Here is a 17,545-nt window from a genome sequence, read left to right as displayed (position 1 = left end):
TGGTTTTTTGTTGTTGTTGTTGTTTTTCTTCAAGCATTGAATAAATTTTTTTTTTAAAAAGTCATTTCGCTGTCTGGTATTTAGACACTTATATTATTTAAATATAAATTAGATATAATTAAAAGATTGACTAACATTTTCGCACTTATGAGCAGTTTGGGCTATTTTCACCTTCTATAAAAATGTAGACATGACTGTTTAATATACATAAATACATTCTAATCGGCCTCTTTTTCATTTGAACAGTAACAACCGATGAATAGTACAATACTTATATGGTGTAACTTTAAAATGAAAATAAGAGACATTTTTTTTTTTTATAAACTATATTTCAAAATCTGAAAAATGGCTACAGACAGACACACTCTGGGAAGAAAAGAAAAAAACCCAGCACATAAGCAAAATCATTGCTCTTTTGAAACTATATGTAACATTTAACCACCACTAACTTCACTAAGTCGAGAGTAATATAAAATTCAGAGATTAAAATAGCACCAAAGACATAATCCAAAGAACTTTAACTTCATACTAATCAGACACATCATATATGTTTATAGGTCGATATATTTTACAAGCTTCAAAACGTCTTGCTATAATCAACACTGAAACTATGTTTATTACAGTAGTTTGGCAGGGTTTGTCATTACAAATATAAAGTGGGATGAGAGCTTGAAATTATGATTTTTTTGTGATATTTTAGTGTCAAAATCTCATTTCAGGCGACCAATAACAGCAGAATGAACCAAAATTGCAAAACAATTTTCAATGTGTGTCTGCACCACACATATTCTTATATGTGGACCTGTATTTGGTTTTTAGAAAGGAAATAGTATTCTAGGACTAACAGGACTAGATCCTGTGTCTATGCAGATGTATATGAAACTGAAAAGCTTGTGGCCCTGAGAAACCTGATCTACACTGCCAAATACAAGGTAATAGGACAGTGGTCACTTCCCATGGCTGTGTTTCGGATCTTGCTGTCACACAGACCTGGGAGCAAGGCGGACGACAGCAAAAAGTAGTCCAAACGCCAGCCGACGTTTTTGGCTCGACTGTTCATCATGTAGGTCCAGAAGGTGTAGGCATTGGCTTGTTCTGGATACAGCTCCCGAAAACTGTCGGTAAATCCGGCCTCCAGAAGTTTAGTGAAGCCCTCACGCTCCTCGGGGGTGAAGCCTGCGTTCTTGCGGTTACCCTTGGGGTTTTTGAGATCAATCTCTTGGTGGGCCACATTCAGATCTCCACACAGCACCAGGGGCTTGCGCTGGTCCAAGCCACTCAGGTAGGCCTGGAAATCCACATCCCAGGTCTTACGGTAGTCGAGTCGCACCAAACCACGGCTGGCATTAGGCACATATGCCGTGACCAGGAAGAAAGATGGAAACTCAGCAGTGATAACCCGACCTTCTTTATCATGTTCCTCTTTACCTATATCGAGGCAGAATGCGATTTAAAAAATTATAGAAAATTCAAGATTTGGATTTTGGAAACAATAAGCATTACATCAAAGAAATATTACAATTGCAATAAAACTATTGTACTGTATAATATAATTTTTTTTTTTTTACAATAATAATAACTGATAAACATTACAAAAAAGAAACATTTTTCCCTCCCCATTCAATATTGCTATATTATAATATTAGTAGTAAAAGTAGATTTATTTACATAAATGCTTATTGCAATGCTATAATACTGTAAAATATTTTTTTGGATATTACTACTGCTGCTACTACTAATAATAAAAAATAACATTATTATTAAAATCATAAGAATGAAATACATGACTATTGAAATACTATTGTAGTGTAAAATAAAAGTACTTACTACAACTAACAATCTTAATATTATAATTAAATTATAAAACTCAAAGAAATATGATTCTGCGATAAAACTGCACTGTAATCTAAAAACAAGTACATAAATACTACTATTTCTATTAATAATAGTAATTTGAGTATAGTAAGGACAAACCTCAAATTACAATAGTCATCTTAATTTCTTTGTGTTCAAAACAGTGCTTTTATTTTGTTTGAAAACTGCAGGGAGACCTTAAATCAAATTTGCTAATAAAAGATTTATAAACAACTCTCATTACAAATTTGGAAACATGGTTGTGTGCATTGTTTTCAAATGCATACTATAAGTGAAACAAACTCACAGCCGTTGCATAGATGGAGATTATGCAATTCACATGGGCCATACTATATTGAAATTTGTTTAAATATGAAAAAAAAGACACTTACCAATACCATAGGAGACATTGAGCGGTTCAGTTTTGCAGAGCATGGCGACGCCGCTGTAACCCTCCTTCTCCTCTGATCCAGCCCAGTACTTGTGTGGATACTCGGGCATGTCAGTGATCTCAGACGGCAGGGCTTTCTCAGCGCACTTAGTCTCCTGCAGACACAGCACGTCTGGATCCTCCTTACGCACCCACTGCAAACAGACAACAAACAAAGAAATCGAAAACTCCATACCGCTACCAATCTGACATAGACTGCCACACAAATACTAAATAAAGACACTGGCCAGACTGTTCAAGAAGGACCATGCCGTACACAATCAATGTCTCGTATGTTGAATTCTCACATCAAGGCCTTTCTTTTTGACCCATGCACGCAGACCGTCCACATTCCAGGAGGTGATCTTCATGTTGGACGCACGACCATCCTTACTGGACATCTTATCTGGAGGATCTTCATACAGAATCGGGGCCTCTGGCTCTTTCCCCTTTTTCTCTTTCTTTGCAGGTTCTGTGACAGAAAACTCAATGTTATCTGATGCACTCTGTGAAGATGCAATTTTTTTTCTTATATATAGTATTAAAACTCTGTACCAGCTCCATTGCCAGTGTCCCCATCGACAGCTTCCTCATTCTTCTTGGCTCTTTTAGGCATGCTTACAGTTGTTTTAAGACCACACACACGTAAGAATCTGACAGCACACACACGAGCACCTACAAGAAAGGACATGCGCAATGGAATGTGTTCAATGCAAACCTCTCAAAACAAAGGCTGTTAAACGTATATAGCTCGCACACAAGTGATTAAATCACTTACATAAAATGCGTGATCTGCATAAAACAAAATGCATGAGTTTGCAGTATGCTGCAATAACGAATGAATATATATTAGCCACTATGTAAGTTGGCCAAAATTGCGGCCTGAATGAATGAAACAATAACAAATGACTCGCACGCTCTGCGTTTATAATAGACACATTTATACAGACCGCGTTGAAAACACTTCAAATATAAATTTGTGTCTCACTATATACAAATAGATCTTTCTTACCTAACACTTTAATCGTTAATTGCGTTTATAACGAAACCTCAATCTGTGCAGAACGGGAAGCCGAAGCGATGTGCATGAGGCGCATGTGTCTCCATCAAGAGGTGTCTGAGTTATTGCCTGACTAAAACTAAAGGCTAAAACGTTTTTTTAATAACATTATGCATTTATAATTTGTATATCAAATTATAAACAAATATTAGCTTCAAAATATATTTCTATAGATTTAACAATTTGTTAGCACGAATATCCCTTTCGATTTCATCCAGGCATTTAGTAAAAGCTGTTGTTATGGTCCTACAACCAGCGCGGTAAGAGTGGAGCAGCAGTGTTAAATAAGAGATAAAACAAACAAAATATATAATTATTAGTATACAAATTAATATAATTAACCCAAAACATGTCAATCCCGACAATTTAATCTATAAATGTTATTAATGATCGGATTGTTTTATCCAGCAGCATGTGTCGTAGATCTCTGACAGACATAACAGATTTAACTTTAATTGTAAAAAAAAAAACTTTTTAAAAACACTCGCACTTTTGCAGTATTGACATTAAAACATAAAGAAATAGATTTTGAGGAAAAAATGGTGGACATTGTGTAATAGTGTCTCTGTGTTTTCCTCATGATTCCAGTGTCATCCTCCCAGCAGAAACATGACTGTGGTGATTGGATTTGAGGGCAGTGCTAATAAGATTGGTGTGGGTATCATCAGAGATGGGGAAGTTCTGTCAAACCCCAGGCGCACTTACATCACCCCACCTGGCCAAGGTGAGATCATCAGACCAATCGTTACCTCTAATGGACATCTATATACAAAAGTATTGGCACCCCCTTCTAATGAACAGGTTTGACTACTTTAGTAATTTCCATGAGTACAAATCTTAATGTTTAAGCATATAATGATATTCTAGGGAATTGTGTGTTTTTAATTTTATAGCAACAGTTTGGACAGGACCCTTTTTTAGTCTAACATGACAGTGTCTCTGTGTATAAGGCAAGGTTCAAAAAGACATGATTGATTCAGTCAGTGTGGAAGAACTTGACTGGTCTGCATAAAGCAAAGCTGAACACCTCTGGTGTGACTTTAAATGCAGACCTTGAGCCGAAAACTCATCACCAAACACCAATAATTTGTACATACACTATATGGGCAAAAGTGTTCTTTAGAACAGAAGAAGGCACTTCCAAAACTGTGGACAGCAAAGATGGAAGCACAATTCACGTATTTAAAAACTGTATTTCCATCTCTGTTTTGAAAGTGTCTAAAATTACTGTACCCATATGTACAAGCATTTAAAGTCACACCAGAGGTGTTCAGCTGAGATTAGCACTGCTTTCTGCAGACCAGTCAAGTTCTTCCACACTGAACTTTTTGAACCTTGCCTTATACACAGAGACACTGTCATGTTAGACTAAAAAAGGGTCCTGTCCAAACTGTTGCTATAAAATTAAAAACACACAATTCCTTAGAATATCATTATATGCTTAAACATTAAGATTTGTACTCATGGAAATTACTAAAGTAGTCAAATGGGGGTGACCCAATACTTTTGTCAATATAGTGTATATATATAAAAAGTGCCACCATGCTTGCATAGTACTATTTTTATATTTCTCTCTCGTGATCTTCTCAGGGTTTCTACCTGGTGATACGGCCAAGCACCATCGTAGTGTGATTCTCACTGTGCTCCAGGAGGCACTAGATGAAGCAGGGCTGAAAGCTGCAGATATTGATTGTGTGGCGTACACTAAAGGTGAATATGTCTTACTTACCTGTTATACATTTTTCCACATTACTCCACTTATCAGAAATGCCCTGTTGTACAGGGCCTGGAATGGGGGCTCCTCTGGTGACAGTGGCGATCGTGGCCAGGACAGTTGCCCAGTTGTGGGGAAAGCCATTGTTGGGGGTAAACCACTGTATCGGGCACATAGAAATGGGCCGTTTGATCACCAATGCCCAAAACCCAACTGTTCTGTATGTGAGCGGAGGAAATACTCAGGTAAGAATTAAGAAGTGAAGATTAGATAAGATTTCAATCTTAATTTGTTTTCACAATTATATCAAGAGCAGACATATCAATATCCTTGAAAGAATTACATTGACATTCTCACATTTCTTTTAACATAAACATATTGTTTCTACAGGTTATTGCATATTCTGAACACCGTTACAGAATATTTGGAGAAACTATTGATATTGCTGTAGGAAACTGCCTTGACCGGTTCGCCAGGGTCATCAAGGTCAGTAATTAAAAATAAGTTAATTTAACATTTAGTACATTTATAGAGCCTTATGTTTGGTATGCTTCTAAGGAGGATTGGAAAATATTCCTATGATTTGTCTAAAATTGATGCAATTTTAAGATGACAGTTGTATTCACAGATATCAAATGATCCCAGTCCTGGTTACAACATTGAACAGATGGCAAAGAAGTGAGTTTCCATGCACTTTAACATAATGTGTAAAAGCATTTGTTTGATATTTGTTAATATGCATATTCATTCTTCAGGGGCACCGAGTATATAGAGCTGCCGTATACAGTGAAGGGTATGGATGTGTCATTTTCTGGGATTTTGTCCTATATAGAGGTGAGATGAATGACTCGGAGATGTCTTTAAATTCTGTTTACACTTCTTTAAATTTCAATAATCATGTTCACATGCAGGATGCCGCTCACAAACTGTTGAGTACAGGTCAATGTACGCCTGAGGATTTGTGTTTCTCCCTACAAGTATGTACTTGAACCTGTGCTCACTGTGCTTCCAATAAGACACATTAATTTATGATTATGAAAAGTGACTAAAAATAATGTGATTGACAGGAGACTCTGTTCGCTATGCTGGTGGAGATCACAGAACGAGCTATGGCTCACTGCGGCTCTCAGGAGGTTATGATCGTCGGTGGAGTCGGCTGTAATTGTTTTTATGCTCATTTCTCTGTATTGCAGTTTTGTCAGCATCTAAGCATGCACTTTTTTGCAGGTAACCTGCGACTGCAGGAGATGATGGGGGTCATGTGTAAGGAGAGAAGTGCTCGACTCTTTGCCACAGATGAGAGGTAAGAAACATCGCCGGCTTTTCATTGGTAACTGCTGAAAGAACTCACGACATTCAGTGTCAGTGGTTTTTAATCTCTTTGTGTTAAATCGTAGGTTTTGTATAGATAATGGAGCAATGATCGCACAGGCCGGATGGGAAATGTTCCGCTCGGGTTATGTCACAGAGCTGTCAGACTCCTGGATTACACAAAGGTAAACAACTTAACAAATAGCCATCAAAAACATAGGAGCAGATTTGGAGAAATTTAGCATTATATCACTTTCCCAAGAATGGATCCTCTGTAATGAATGGGTGCCGTCAGAATGAGAGTCTAAATAGCTGAATAAAACATCACAAGTAATCCACATGACTCCAGGACATCAATTAAGGTCTAATGAAGTGAAAAGCTGTGTGTTTGTTATAAGCAAATCCAATATAAAGACATTAAAACTTAAAAGGTCCATAATTCATTATAACGCTTCCTCCAGTGAAAAAGTCTATTCCCTGTTGTCTCTCACATCAAAACCCTCATAAATATTTGTTTAGAACGGTTTTGCACTGCTTTCATTTTTTGGTAAACTATTTCTTTAATAAAACATTTTGCTTTGTGCACGTGACTCTGTGTCACAAATAACCATGCTATTTTCATCATTATCAATGATTTTCTCCATTGCATGCTGAGATTAAATATAGACCCAAGATAAGAGTTTTTTTTCTTGTTTAGCTGTGATGTGATCATTTATTAATGGTCTATTGTGTTTTTTAGGTACAGGACAGATGAAGTGGAGGTCACATGGCGGGACTGATGCTTGGACCTGGTTATTTAGGAATTTCAGTGGCACTAAATGTCAAGTTGTACTCCTTGATCCCATTTTTTTATCCTCATGCAGGGACAGAAGTAGTTTTATATCTCAGTTAAAGGAGGATTGTCTAATATTTTTGTAAAAACACTGAATAAAAAACACCTATTGACCTAAAGCCTCAAATCATTTAATAATATATGATGGGGTGAAGTGCTGTATAAAAGCAGCACTAAACTCAAAATACATTATACATCACTAAAAGTCATCCAAAAATTAAAATGTTCTAAAAACAATGTTCTCGCCCTCAGGCCATACAGGATGTAGATGAGTTTGTTTCTTCATGGGAACAGATCTATAGAAATTTAGCATTACATTATTTGCTCACCGTTCAATCCTGTGCAATGAATGGGTGCCATCAGAATGAGATTCCAAACAGCTGATAAAAAAATCTTGGACATAAATTGATAGACTGGAGTGGTCTGGATTAATACTTGTGTATTGTGATATTTTATCAGCTGTTTGGACTCTCATTCTGATGGCACCCATTCACTGCAGAGGACCAACTGGTGAAATTCTAAATTTCTTCAAATCTGTTCTGATGAAGAAAAAAAAACTCATCTACACCCTGGATAGCCTGAAGGTGAGTGAATTTTCAGCACTTTTTTTTATTTTTGGGTGAATTACTCCTTTCAACATTAGACTGATTGACAACATGGCAGCTCTAAAATTAAGTACTGGTGATAAATCAGCAAGATTATTCAATACAACATATTTTCAGGTATGTTACTGAAACACCGTATGACTCAAAAAAAAAAAAAAAAAAAAAAAAAAAAAAAAAGTTATTTGGAAAGTGGGTAATAAATTGATTACTGAAATACTAAATATCAACATATCTTTCCTATAGATTTATACAAAAACCAAAAGACCTTGAAATATTTTAACAAGTTTATTCATTTTTATTATGCAACACTGTTCGATTAAATCTCTGAACATCTTCCAGTGTAAATTATTTGTATGTTTCTAAAAAAACAAAAAAAGCATTAGGTCATACACAGCAACGGATTCCTATTAGGATTTATGACCGACATTCAATCTGGGTGAAATATATATTAAAAAACAGCATTAAGACCAATAGACATTTGAAGGTGCTGCCGTAAAGTGCCAATGGCACCTCTGTAAACTTCATGAGAACAATTTGTGTGGCAAGAAAGGGATCGTCACCAGAGGGAAGACTGATGAAGACATTCTGGATTTGGTTCTAAAACGAGCTCAGTCTTTAGAGAAAGGGATGACGTGTTCAACTACAGGTCAGAAAGTGCTCGATTTAGCCACTTACAAACAAGTAGGAACAAGGGAGGAATAAAGGATTTTTTAACTGTAAAACTGCAGTTCACTGAAATAAAATTGCAGCTTTTTTTCCTTAAAAGAGACGATTCTCCACCATTAAAATGACAGAGGTATGCAGAGGGACTCTGCGCCTGAGGCAGACTCTGTTGTAAGGCAACCGAGAAGTCCAAGACATCTATCTTCATAGGGGAACAAGTCCTAAAGTGTCTCGGCAGAAACGTTGAGGGGATGAGAACCTGAGTGCAGGGGGTGTGTGTTTCGAGTGTGTGTATGTCTGTGTGTGTGTGTGTGTTTGTGGAGATGTGTTAGTGTGTGCTAGGCAGGCGACTCCAGGGCATTCTTGTACCAAACAACCTTTGCCGGGTCTGAAAAACAAATCAAGCCTTTTAAAATAGAGATAATTATCTAAAAATAGTCATTCTGCTTGTTTTATGGATAGTAGGGCTAAATAATATTGGAAGAAAACTGACATTGCAATATTTACAAAACAAAAACAGGATCGTTTATGCTCGTTAATACATATTATATACACTTCTTTGTTTACTCTTTACAAGAACTAACTCAAACCTCTTTGCCATATCAAGATACTGATCTAATTTTGACATATCATGCAGCCCTAATGGAGATTAATAAAAAATAAAAACAATCAAACACCAACCTTGTTTTTGTTTCCATAATATTGCTTTCCATTCTGCGGATCAAAAACAATTACAGTGAGTTAAAAAAATAAAAAATACAAACGAGAAAGCCTTCTGCAACCATAAATGTATCGCCTTACCTTGTGTGTGATACTCCAATGCTTCCTCCAGGTGGCGACAGCTAAGCAGCAGCTCCTCTGAACTCTCTGAGCCTCTCGTGACCTGACCAGGCAGACACTCTGAAGAGACATGGGCTGGTTTTACAGTAACCTCTCCAGCAATTGGGTGGAGATCCGGAGTTTTCTCCTGGGGAACATCTGCCTCCAGGCCATCGCTGATGAAGCTAAGTCCCCACTGGTTCTGCAGCAAAACCCCAATACCAGGGGGCTCTTCGGCCGCCCCAACAGAACTTCCCCCTGCCTTCACCTTGGAGGCGTAGCTGACGGCCGGCTGCAGTTTGGCAGGACTGTCCTTCACTGGGAAAGCAGGTGGAGGTTTGAGCAAAGACAGGCTGTTGTCTACCCATCGTTCTTTTCGACCGGTTCTGGAGTGTCTCTCATCCGAACGTGGCCCCGGTCTCGGACCATCACGCCGAAAGCTTCTTGATTTATTTGGGACGCGACGCTCTCTCGACGTGAAGGTCTGGGTGTGACCCACCCCATTCAGAGAACCTTCCAGGCTACTCGGTGAGGCTTGACGTTTATCCATCCCAGAGGAACAGCCCCCTCCTCCCCCACCGCAGCTGCCAGAGCCGGGGGAGAGGCGACGGTTTCGGATCTGTGGTTCGGGTTTATGGGGTGACACTAAGACAGCTGGATCACACAAGGGGTCGGACTCGCACACTGCATTGCTTGACTCCCAAGTACCTAAGGAAAGAATCAGATGCAGTTATTCCAATGATGAAACATGCAAACTGTTGCAAAACATGTTAGGATTCTCCCAAACCTTGAGTTTCCAATGCAATCTCAATCGTATTAACTCTAACAACTTCCCCCAGCTGCTTTATTCACATTTCGGTGTTTGCATCAAATTACATTTACAAAAGTGACTTTATATTGATTTAATTTTATTGCCATAGCAGCACGTATGGCCAGATCAGTGTATTATAAAAGAAACAAACAGTTAATACACAGTAGTAATGAAAAACAACAACTGACAACTCGCATCATAACAAAAGTTAAATAAGATTTTTCATTTAGTATCTGATTAAATATAATTAGCATTTTTTAAAACATCCATTATAGAACTTTCTGAATAAAAACTTTGCCCGGTTCAAGTAACTTAATTTAAAACTTCATTGGTGAAATAAATCTTCCATCGCCATTCAGAATAACAGATTTATTTTAAAATGAAGCAACATACTTATTCTGACCTGTACTTAAACATAAAATAATTAGCAATACTATATATATATTTTTAAATATTTCAAACCTAGTAGTTTGAAGCATCGTGTCAAATATTGGTAAAGATTTACAATGACAATTAATTATTTTGAGGCTACACTGTGCGTCTTTTTAAATCTCATCTAATAATGATTTTTGCCTATCCAGCCACTAAATAAAGATATAGTACATAGATAGATGGATATACACATGCATACAAACGCCCCAAGCAAAGCAACGTGTCTCGAGGCAATGAGCCATAGCAAGATGTAACTGGAAATTTCTAGTCCGCGCCTCATTCACATCTACAGAATCAGAAAGGCCTACGGCAGAAACTAAGACTAAAACTTCCTACTCATAAACAACATTTATTAATAATACATCTCATTACAGTTCGGTGATTTCAGTGCCTTCGTATATATTCACGCACTTTACACAAGCCTGGAAACACACAAAGCGTATATACTGGCACGCATTTATATAGTCTAAATGAACAAAATAAACGTGTCTGTATTTCTAGGCCATTATTATATCGTCAAATTTGAGTCAGAATAGCATTAACGACATTTAAAGGAGTTGTTGGCGTGTTAAGATTGCTAACGCTAACAGCAGGCCGCTTGTGTTTGGATGATTAGCGCCCATAACAACCGCCTTTACACCGGTCAGCAGAACAAACCCGACACGTCGGATTAAATAAGAGCCACTGAGTATTATTTCAGATCATTAAAAATATAAATATAACAAAGAAAGATACTAGTGGCATCAGAAAGATCGAGAATCAAAAGTTTCGTAAGTCTCATTCACATTCCGTCCCACTCGAGCACAAACAACTTCATATTTCAAAACACTCTCACTATTAACCAGCCAAATATACCTTATAACCCTCTCTTACCTGTTTTGATATGCATTTCGGTGTGAAAAATCCGGTTTGTAAGCGTGGTTTGGACTTTAGTGTGTCAACGTGAGTGTGTCGCGCAGCGGCGTGTTGCTTAACGCGATCATACGGAAGTGACAGTCACCAGGGAGAAATGGGGCGATGACTATTTCCGGTGTGCTAAAGGCGCGAAGAAGAGCGGGAACGGCGCATGAGCAGATTTTTTAAATTATATTAGGAATGATGGTAACAAGAAAACTGATAATTATTCATGTTTTATTTGTAGTTTGCCGTTATATAAGAAACAGATACGTAAGTACATTTATGTACAATTAGACTCACTGTATAAAATGAGGTAAAAGACTACACTTGTGTCTAGTATGATATGAAATATGGTTTAAAGCAACAACTCCAGCATTTTTATGCCCAGAAAGGAACACAAATTCAAATATACTACTCAGATTAGCTGTTGTGTAATGAGAAGCTCCCTTATAGACCTGCCTTGGAGCTGACTAGCTAGCAAATCATGTTTCATGAGATGTATGACAATTGACCATTGAAGTTCATTGTGTCTTTGAGGAAAAGATGGAGTAAAAATGTTTTTTTAAAGACATAAACCATCAGTCTACACCACTGCATGCATGTTGTCTCACCTTCACTGTCCATTCTGTCCACTTTATCAAAGTGTGTCTTTCATAGACAAAGAAAAAGTTCAATATTTCTCCTTTCAAGATTCTGGTTACTTCTTCCTTTGCTGCCTTTCCTGACCTCCTCACGGGAATCTCCCCTGTCTTCATTACTTCTGAGTTTTGTTGTTTTCCCTCAGCTGATTGATCTTTTGTCTCATGGGGTAGGCTACACGATCAAGCTGCGTGTCTGTGAGGTTATCTGTGTTTTTCTGTTTGGGTTGTATTTCGTCACTTGAGGAGGATTTTCTGATTTGTGTAATTCAGGTTTAATCTTTAACTGTTGTTATACTGGCTAATGAACGTTGCCCTTCTCTCTGTGATCAATCTCTGTTTGCAAACTCTGAAACAATCACAAATAATGACAAAAAAATGTAACTGACAACAAAGACGAGAGCACAGTTTGATTAGTAAATTCATGTTGATATCCTGAGTAACAATAATAAATGCAATAGTGACGTTACAGTATATTTCCTATTCAACGCCCTTGTAAATATTAAAGGGGAATAGAAAACTTGGTTCTGAATAAACACAAACTAAGCAAAACTTCGAAAGTATATGGCTTTGTTGTGTATGAGGGAGTGGCATTTTGGTATTTCACAGGTTTATTACAGTATAAACTTTGGACCCATGGAATAGGTTGAAATGACACATATCAAAACACACCTAACGATGATTCACTCAGTCTTGTCTATTTCCACTGGAAACATCCTGCATGAACCAAAATAAGCCTGCATGACCCATTATGGCCTTAAAAGGAACTGCTCGGAATCAAAGTAAGTATTTTCTTTATATTATTTTGACACATATCCTTAAAGTTAAAAGCTATAATGTTAATTAATAATTAATGGTTGTTGTTGTTGAGGGAAAAAGAGATAAGGGTCAGTTTGTTGGAAAATTAAACATACAGAGTTTGGAAAAAGGTATATTATTCCATTTCTTTTTATTCATTTTGATGGATGTCCAAAGACAAAAGCTAGGGTGAATTCAGGTAAACTGGGACACATTTTGTCATTGAGATGACTGGGGAAAAAATTTAATTATCCTGAATTAACCTAATGTTGTTAATATAAATACTGGTTCCAGGAGGAAGAATTAAACTTTACTGACTTTGCTCTTATCCCTTAGGCCACATTTTCTCACATTAAAGTACCTCGTGTAACTTTTATAGCAGTGATGCAGAAGTGTGAGTTACAGTTGTAGGTCATATTTGGGTATGTCTGTATAATCTTTGCACATTTAGATGTGAAATTTTAGGTTATATTTTAACTGTCTCACAGACTTGTCCTTTTATTGAATTATTAATCTGCTGCTTGAGGAAAAAAAAAACATTGCATATGTATTTTAGAAGACGCCATTACTAGCATGTTATACAGTGCCTTGCGAAAGTATTCATACCCTGTCATTTTTTTTCATGTTTTATGTTGCTGCCTTATGTTAAACCCCTTAAAATGACCTTTAACATCCAGAGAAACTTTCCATTCCACAATAGGTTCTTTATAGTGGAAAAAGGTTCTTTAGATTTTTTAAATGTTCTTAAGAAAAAAATGTTTCTTTTAAGTAGTGTTCAGCGAAAGGTTCTTTGAGAAACCAAAAACTGTAAAAACCCTCTTTTGCTAACTTTTTCGAAAGTGTAGTATTTTATTGTATGCATTTTATTGTTAAACTCAATCATTCTATTTCTTCCTCCCCTTAGTGCACTCATCTCATCAACAAAATATAAGACTCATCTTGCTTGGAGCAAAGGGCTCAGGGAAGAGCTCAACAGGAAACAGCATTCTAGCCGCAGGAAGTGGCCTAAGATTTACAGCAAACAAGCGGACCACACAATGCATGAAGGAAACATTCACAGTGGCAGAAAGACAGGTAACAGTTGTAGACACACCTGGCTGGTGGATGAACTATTTTACCCAGGATTCTTCAGCTTTTGACAAAGAGGAAATAGTCAAGTGTGTGCACTTGTGTCCACCTGGTCCTCACGCTTTCCTTTTGGTGGTACGGGTGGACCGGTCATTCACAGAGATCTACAGGAGAGCCATTGAGGAGCACATAGAGCTCATTAGTAAGGATGTTTGGAATCACTCTATAGTGCTGTTCACCTTTGGGGACTGGCTTGGCGACACAACCATAGAGCAGTACATTGAAAGCGAAGGTAAGACCCTCCAGCGGCTTGTGGAGAGATGCGGAAACCACTACCATGTGCTAAACAACAAGAGCCTTGGGAATAAGTTCCAGATCACAGAGCTACTGGAGAAGATAGAGGAGATGACAGCAGGAAGCCACTTTGAAACAGATGAGAGTCTTTTTAAAGAGATGAAGAGAAAACAGCAAGTAGATGAAGACAGGGCGAAGATCCGGCGTGAAAATGTGCTGAGACGAAGACAAAGCTTGAGAGCTTTTAAGGGTAAGTCAAGAACCTTCCAGCACCATCTAATAAATTATTCTGTGAAACAAAATTTGATTGTGAATTAACTTTGATTCTGAATCATCCCTCATCTCATTTCAAACCTTAAGACTTTCATTCATCTTTGAAACAAATTAAGATATTTTTAATGAAACCTGGGATGTTTCTGTCCCTTCATTGAAAGTCTATCAAAATTTTGAAGATCCAAAAAGATCATAGAAGCATTGTAAAAACGAATCCATGTGATTAAATACAGTCTAAATTAAATCCGTTCATTATAAGCCCGGTTTCACATTAATATCTTGGACTTAAATTATTTGGATTAAATTGCTCAATTCGCATGGACTAGGCCAGTGGTGCCCAACCCTGTTCCTGGAGTTCTACCTTCCTGCAAAGTTCAGCTCCAACCCTGATCAAACAAGGCTTAACCAGCTAATTGAGATGTTCAGGAGCACTTGATAATTACGGGCAGATGTGCTGAAGCAGGGCTGGAACTGAACTCTGCAGGTAGGTAGATCTCCAGGAATAGGGTTGGGCACCACTGGATTAGGCTCATGACACTTTTTTGGATCTTCTAAGTTTTGGTCACATGGACTTTCAGTTGAGGGACAGAAACCACTCCAATTACATTAAAAATATCTTTTGAAGAGGAACCAAAATCTTACTAGTTTGGAACAACGTGGTGAGTAAATGATGACAGAATTTTCATGAACGTCCTGTAAGAGTTTTTTTCTTTCTCTTTACAGACAAAGTACAGTTGCCCTCAGTTGTAAGAGTATTTCTCCTCGGTGGTAGACACTCTGGTAAGACATTTTCTGCAAGTTGCATTTTGGGTAATGATGGACAAGAGGCTGACAACCAAAACCTCATGAGAGGTGCTGTTGTACACAATGAGACAAAAGTTGAGGTCATGGACACTCCAGGCTGGACAACTGAGTGTCCATATACTGCAGAGTTCAGAAGGCAACTTCTCCATGACTGGGTTTCTGGTTCAGCCAGTGGGATCTGCATCCTTCTGCTGGTAATCAATGCCAGTTCGTCATTTACGCTAAGGAACCTGAAAGCAGTTGAGGACCATCTGTGCACTCTGGGAGGGAAAGCATGGGGCAGCACTGTTGTGTTGTTCACACATGGAGACTGGCTCGGTGATGTCAGTGTGGAGCAGTATATTGAAAGTGAAGGAGATGCACTTCAGACGCTGGTGGAGAAATGTGGAAATAGATATCAGGTTTTCAACAATAAGATCAAAGACAATGGCACTCAGGTCACAGAACTGATGCAGAAGATAGAGGAGATGGTGTTGGAACAAATATTAAATAACGCAAAAAATCAAGGGAATATTCAGCGACCTTTGGTAAGTGACGTATTCAGGTTTGGTAGGAAGGTACAGATTGGGGAAATGCAAAAGACACCGCTTAGAAGCACTACAAACATTCATCATGGTGAGTTGTTATATTTTTTACCATTAGTTCTCCTCATTTTATTATGGAAGCTTGTTTCCACCATGCAAGTTTATGTCTCAAAATTTGTACTTTATTATCTCACAATTCTGACTTTTTTCTCAGAATTGTGAGTTTTTAATCTCTCAGTTGACACTATTTTAACTCACAATTCCAATTTTATATCTTGCAATTTTGAGTTACGCTATTGCATTTTTTCCCCCTCAAGCTTCTGAAGGAAATGTAAATTCATGTCTGTACAGTAGAGGGTGCAGCTTTGAGAAGATTTTCTTGTAAATTAAAAAGTAATGCATTGCTTTACTAGTTATCCTCAACACTGCTTGATTAGATGCAAAGGTTTATATTTTTTTGCTTGATTTTGGTACTGGATGTTGATATTGATACTGGATGTTTAAAGTGTTTATTACTCTTTTCATAACAGGTGATACTGACATTCGAGGAGAGCATCAAATGATTGAGATCTCTGAATATTTGCTCCCATCTACATCCATTGATCCAAAAATTACCACCACAGACTCCAGCCTTTCACCAAATGAAAATCAAGCAGTGGCCTGCAGGAGTATCCGATTATCAAATAGAACCTCATTACCCAGAAACGTTCATCAAAGACTAGTATTGGTGCTCAACACTTCCGAATGGTTTCACCCAAATGAACCATGGATTGGTGTGAGCAGGACAGATGGGCCTGAAACAGGTTCTCTTGCTTCATTCAATGTTTCTACAACTGAGAAACCAATGAATGTGCAACAATTATTCAGGAACGAATCACAGGGGGAAAGGTTTTGTGGGCCGTCCCCTCCATATTACCACAGGAATACACCTTACACAGCTCAAACTGCAAAAGAAAGAGCCTTTATGAATTTTATCCAATCAGAGAACCTGCAGAACTTAATTGACCAATGGGGTGACAGTAACATTGAGGAGCTGGAGGCATTTATAGATTCTTATTTTGAGATGGTGTGGCAGGAGGCTATGAATGAGCCTAAATGCAGCAGCATGACTCCAACCAACTCTGAAGGTTCAGGCATCACTGAGAACGATCAGGGACACCTGGCCTCAATTGACAGGAAACTGTCAAAGCTTGACATCTTGGAGGGAGTACAAAGAGACTTGCAGGAGCTGAAGCAAACAATCAAGCACTATAGTAGAATATTTCAGGAACTGAAGGACAGGAGTAAAGAGACACACGATCCCAGCCGACCCTCTGAAGCAACTGCATCAGCAGAAAGTGAGGAAACTGGTCAATCAGATGAAAAGTAAATGCCACTTTTCAGTACTGAAATGGCAAAAATTGAAAATGTATTTGTCAAGTTGGGTCATGACTATAACTTCAGTGTTTAAAGTGTAACAAGATGTGCATTTTTGTCTCTGACAGAAAAAGAATGCAACATAAAGATGCTTAGTTGGTAAACAAATGAGTAAATCCTTTCGTTCTAAATATTTTAATACATCTGGTATCACACAGTTCTCATTCATGATCTGGAATTCTCTTGAACAGCATGCAGACACTGTCATAAGTGCTGGTAACAGCAACAAAAAGTTTTATATAAATCTAGAAGACTAATTAATTGAAAAATGAACACAGTTCTGCATTTGACAGTGTGACTTC

General features: G+C 37.8%; 4 protein-coding genes across 10 annotated transcripts; 2 read left to right on the top strand and 2 right to left on the bottom strand.

Annotated features, from left to right (window-relative positions):
• Positions 1-319: 319 nt before the first annotated feature.
• Positions 320-3,403, bottom strand: apex1 (APEX nuclease (multifunctional DNA repair enzyme) 1). 3 transcript variants are annotated; one of them, XM_079404240.1, is made up of 6 exons: positions 3,297-3,403; positions 3,063-3,110; positions 2,840-2,959; positions 2,593-2,756; positions 2,247-2,439; positions 320-1,428 (listed from the first exon to the last, which is right to left on the bottom strand). In XM_079404240.1, the coding sequence occupies exons 2-6, from the start codon at positions 3,094-3,096 to the stop codon at positions 914-916; spliced, it is 1,026 nt and encodes a 341-aa protein (XP_079260366.1). In that variant the 5' UTR covers positions 3,097-3,110; positions 3,297-3,403; the 3' UTR covers positions 320-913. The 3 variants fall into 3 exon arrangements, with proteins under 3 accessions (XP_079260366.1, XP_079260365.1, XP_079260367.1); XM_079404239.1 differs by lacking the exon at positions 3,063-3,110; XM_079404241.1 differs by lacking the exon at positions 3,063-3,110 and having other exon boundaries at positions 326-1,422; positions 3,297-3,399.
• A 171-nt stretch (positions 3,404-3,574) lies between these two features.
• osgep (O-sialoglycoprotein endopeptidase) lies at positions 3,575-7,317 on the top strand. Of its 4 annotated transcripts, none has more exons than XM_079404235.1 (12): positions 3,575-3,604; positions 3,950-4,068; positions 4,935-5,054; positions 5,128-5,303; positions 5,449-5,544; positions 5,687-5,736; positions 5,814-5,892; positions 5,970-6,035; positions 6,126-6,216; positions 6,286-6,361; positions 6,456-6,554; positions 7,109-7,317. In XM_079404235.1, exons 1-12 carry the CDS (start codon positions 3,585-3,587, stop codon positions 7,146-7,148), a joined length of 1,032 nt encoding a protein of 343 aa, XP_079260361.1. In that variant the 5' UTR covers positions 3,575-3,584; the 3' UTR covers positions 7,149-7,317. The 4 variants fall into 4 exon arrangements, with proteins under 4 accessions (XP_079260361.1, XP_079260360.1, XP_079260362.1 ...); XM_079404234.1 differs by having other exon boundaries at positions 3,947-4,068; XM_079404236.1 differs by having other exon boundaries at positions 3,933-4,068.
• LOC306861768 (uncharacterized protein) lies at positions 7,313-12,075 on the bottom strand. 2 transcript variants are annotated; one of them, XM_079404237.1, is made up of 4 exons: positions 11,405-11,529; positions 9,271-9,996; positions 9,151-9,183; positions 7,313-8,857 (listed from the first exon to the last, which is right to left on the bottom strand). In XM_079404237.1, the coding sequence occupies exons 1-4, from the start codon at positions 11,418-11,420 to the stop codon at positions 8,808-8,810; spliced, it is 825 nt and encodes a 274-aa protein (XP_079260363.1). In that variant the 5' UTR covers positions 11,421-11,529; the 3' UTR covers positions 7,313-8,807. The 2 variants fall into 2 exon arrangements, with proteins under 2 accessions (XP_079260363.1, XP_079260364.1); XM_079404238.1 differs by lacking the exon at positions 11,405-11,529 and adding an exon at positions 12,040-12,075 and having other exon boundaries at positions 8,081-8,857.
• Positions 12,076-12,817: 742 nt separating this feature from the next.
• Positions 12,818-17,341, top strand: LOC306861888 (GTPase IMAP family member 8; the record flags this gene model as incomplete). The annotated part of the gene is made up of 4 exons (XM_079404372.1): positions 12,818-12,848; positions 13,769-14,476; positions 15,223-15,918; positions 16,358-17,341. 4 exons carry the CDS (start codon positions 12,818-12,820, stop codon positions 17,194-17,196), a joined length of 2,274 nt encoding a protein of 757 aa, XP_079260498.1. The 3' UTR covers positions 17,197-17,341.
• Positions 17,342-17,545: the final 204 nt, after the last annotated feature.

This window comes from Barbus barbus (assembly GCF_936440315.1).
Source record: "Barbus barbus genome assembly, chromosome: 42".
NCBI lineage: Eukaryota > Metazoa > Chordata > Actinopteri > Cypriniformes > Cyprinidae > Barbus > Barbus barbus.
Note: the sequence above shows the minus strand (reverse complement) of the source record. Positions and strands in the feature narration are given on the sequence as shown.

Coding starts and splice junctions, on each gene's coding strand:
- osgep (XM_079404233.1), top strand. CDS start 3,954: ATGACTGTGGTGATTGGATTTGAGGGCAGTGCTAATAAGATTGGTGTG. Junction 5,545..5,686: donor GGTTCGCCAGGGTCATCAAG/GTCAGTAATTAA, acceptor TTGTATTCACAG/ATATCAAATGATCCCAGTCC. Junction 6,555..7,108: donor GACTCCTGGATTACACAAAG/GTAAACAACTTA, acceptor TGTGTTTTTTAG/GTACAGGACAGATGAAGTGG.
- LOC306861768 (XM_079404237.1), bottom strand. Junction 9,184..9,270: donor ATTGGAGTATCACACACAAG/GTAAGGCGATAC, acceptor TTTGATCCGCAG/AATGGAAAGCAATATTATGG. Junction 8,858..9,150: donor ATTATGGAAACAAAAACAAG/GTTGGTGTTTGA, acceptor TTTGTTTTTCAG/ACCCGGCAAAGGTTGTTTGG.
- apex1 (XM_079404240.1), bottom strand. CDS start 3,096: ATGCATTTTGTTTTATGCAGATCACGCATTTTAT. Junction 2,440..2,592: donor TCAAAAAGAAAGGCCTTGAT/GTGAGAATTCAA, acceptor GTCTGTTTGCAG/TGGGTGCGTAAGGAGGATCC. Junction 1,429..2,246: donor CAATGTCTCCTATGGTATTG/GTAAGTGTCTTT, acceptor GCCTCGATATAG/GTAAAGAGGAACATGATAAA.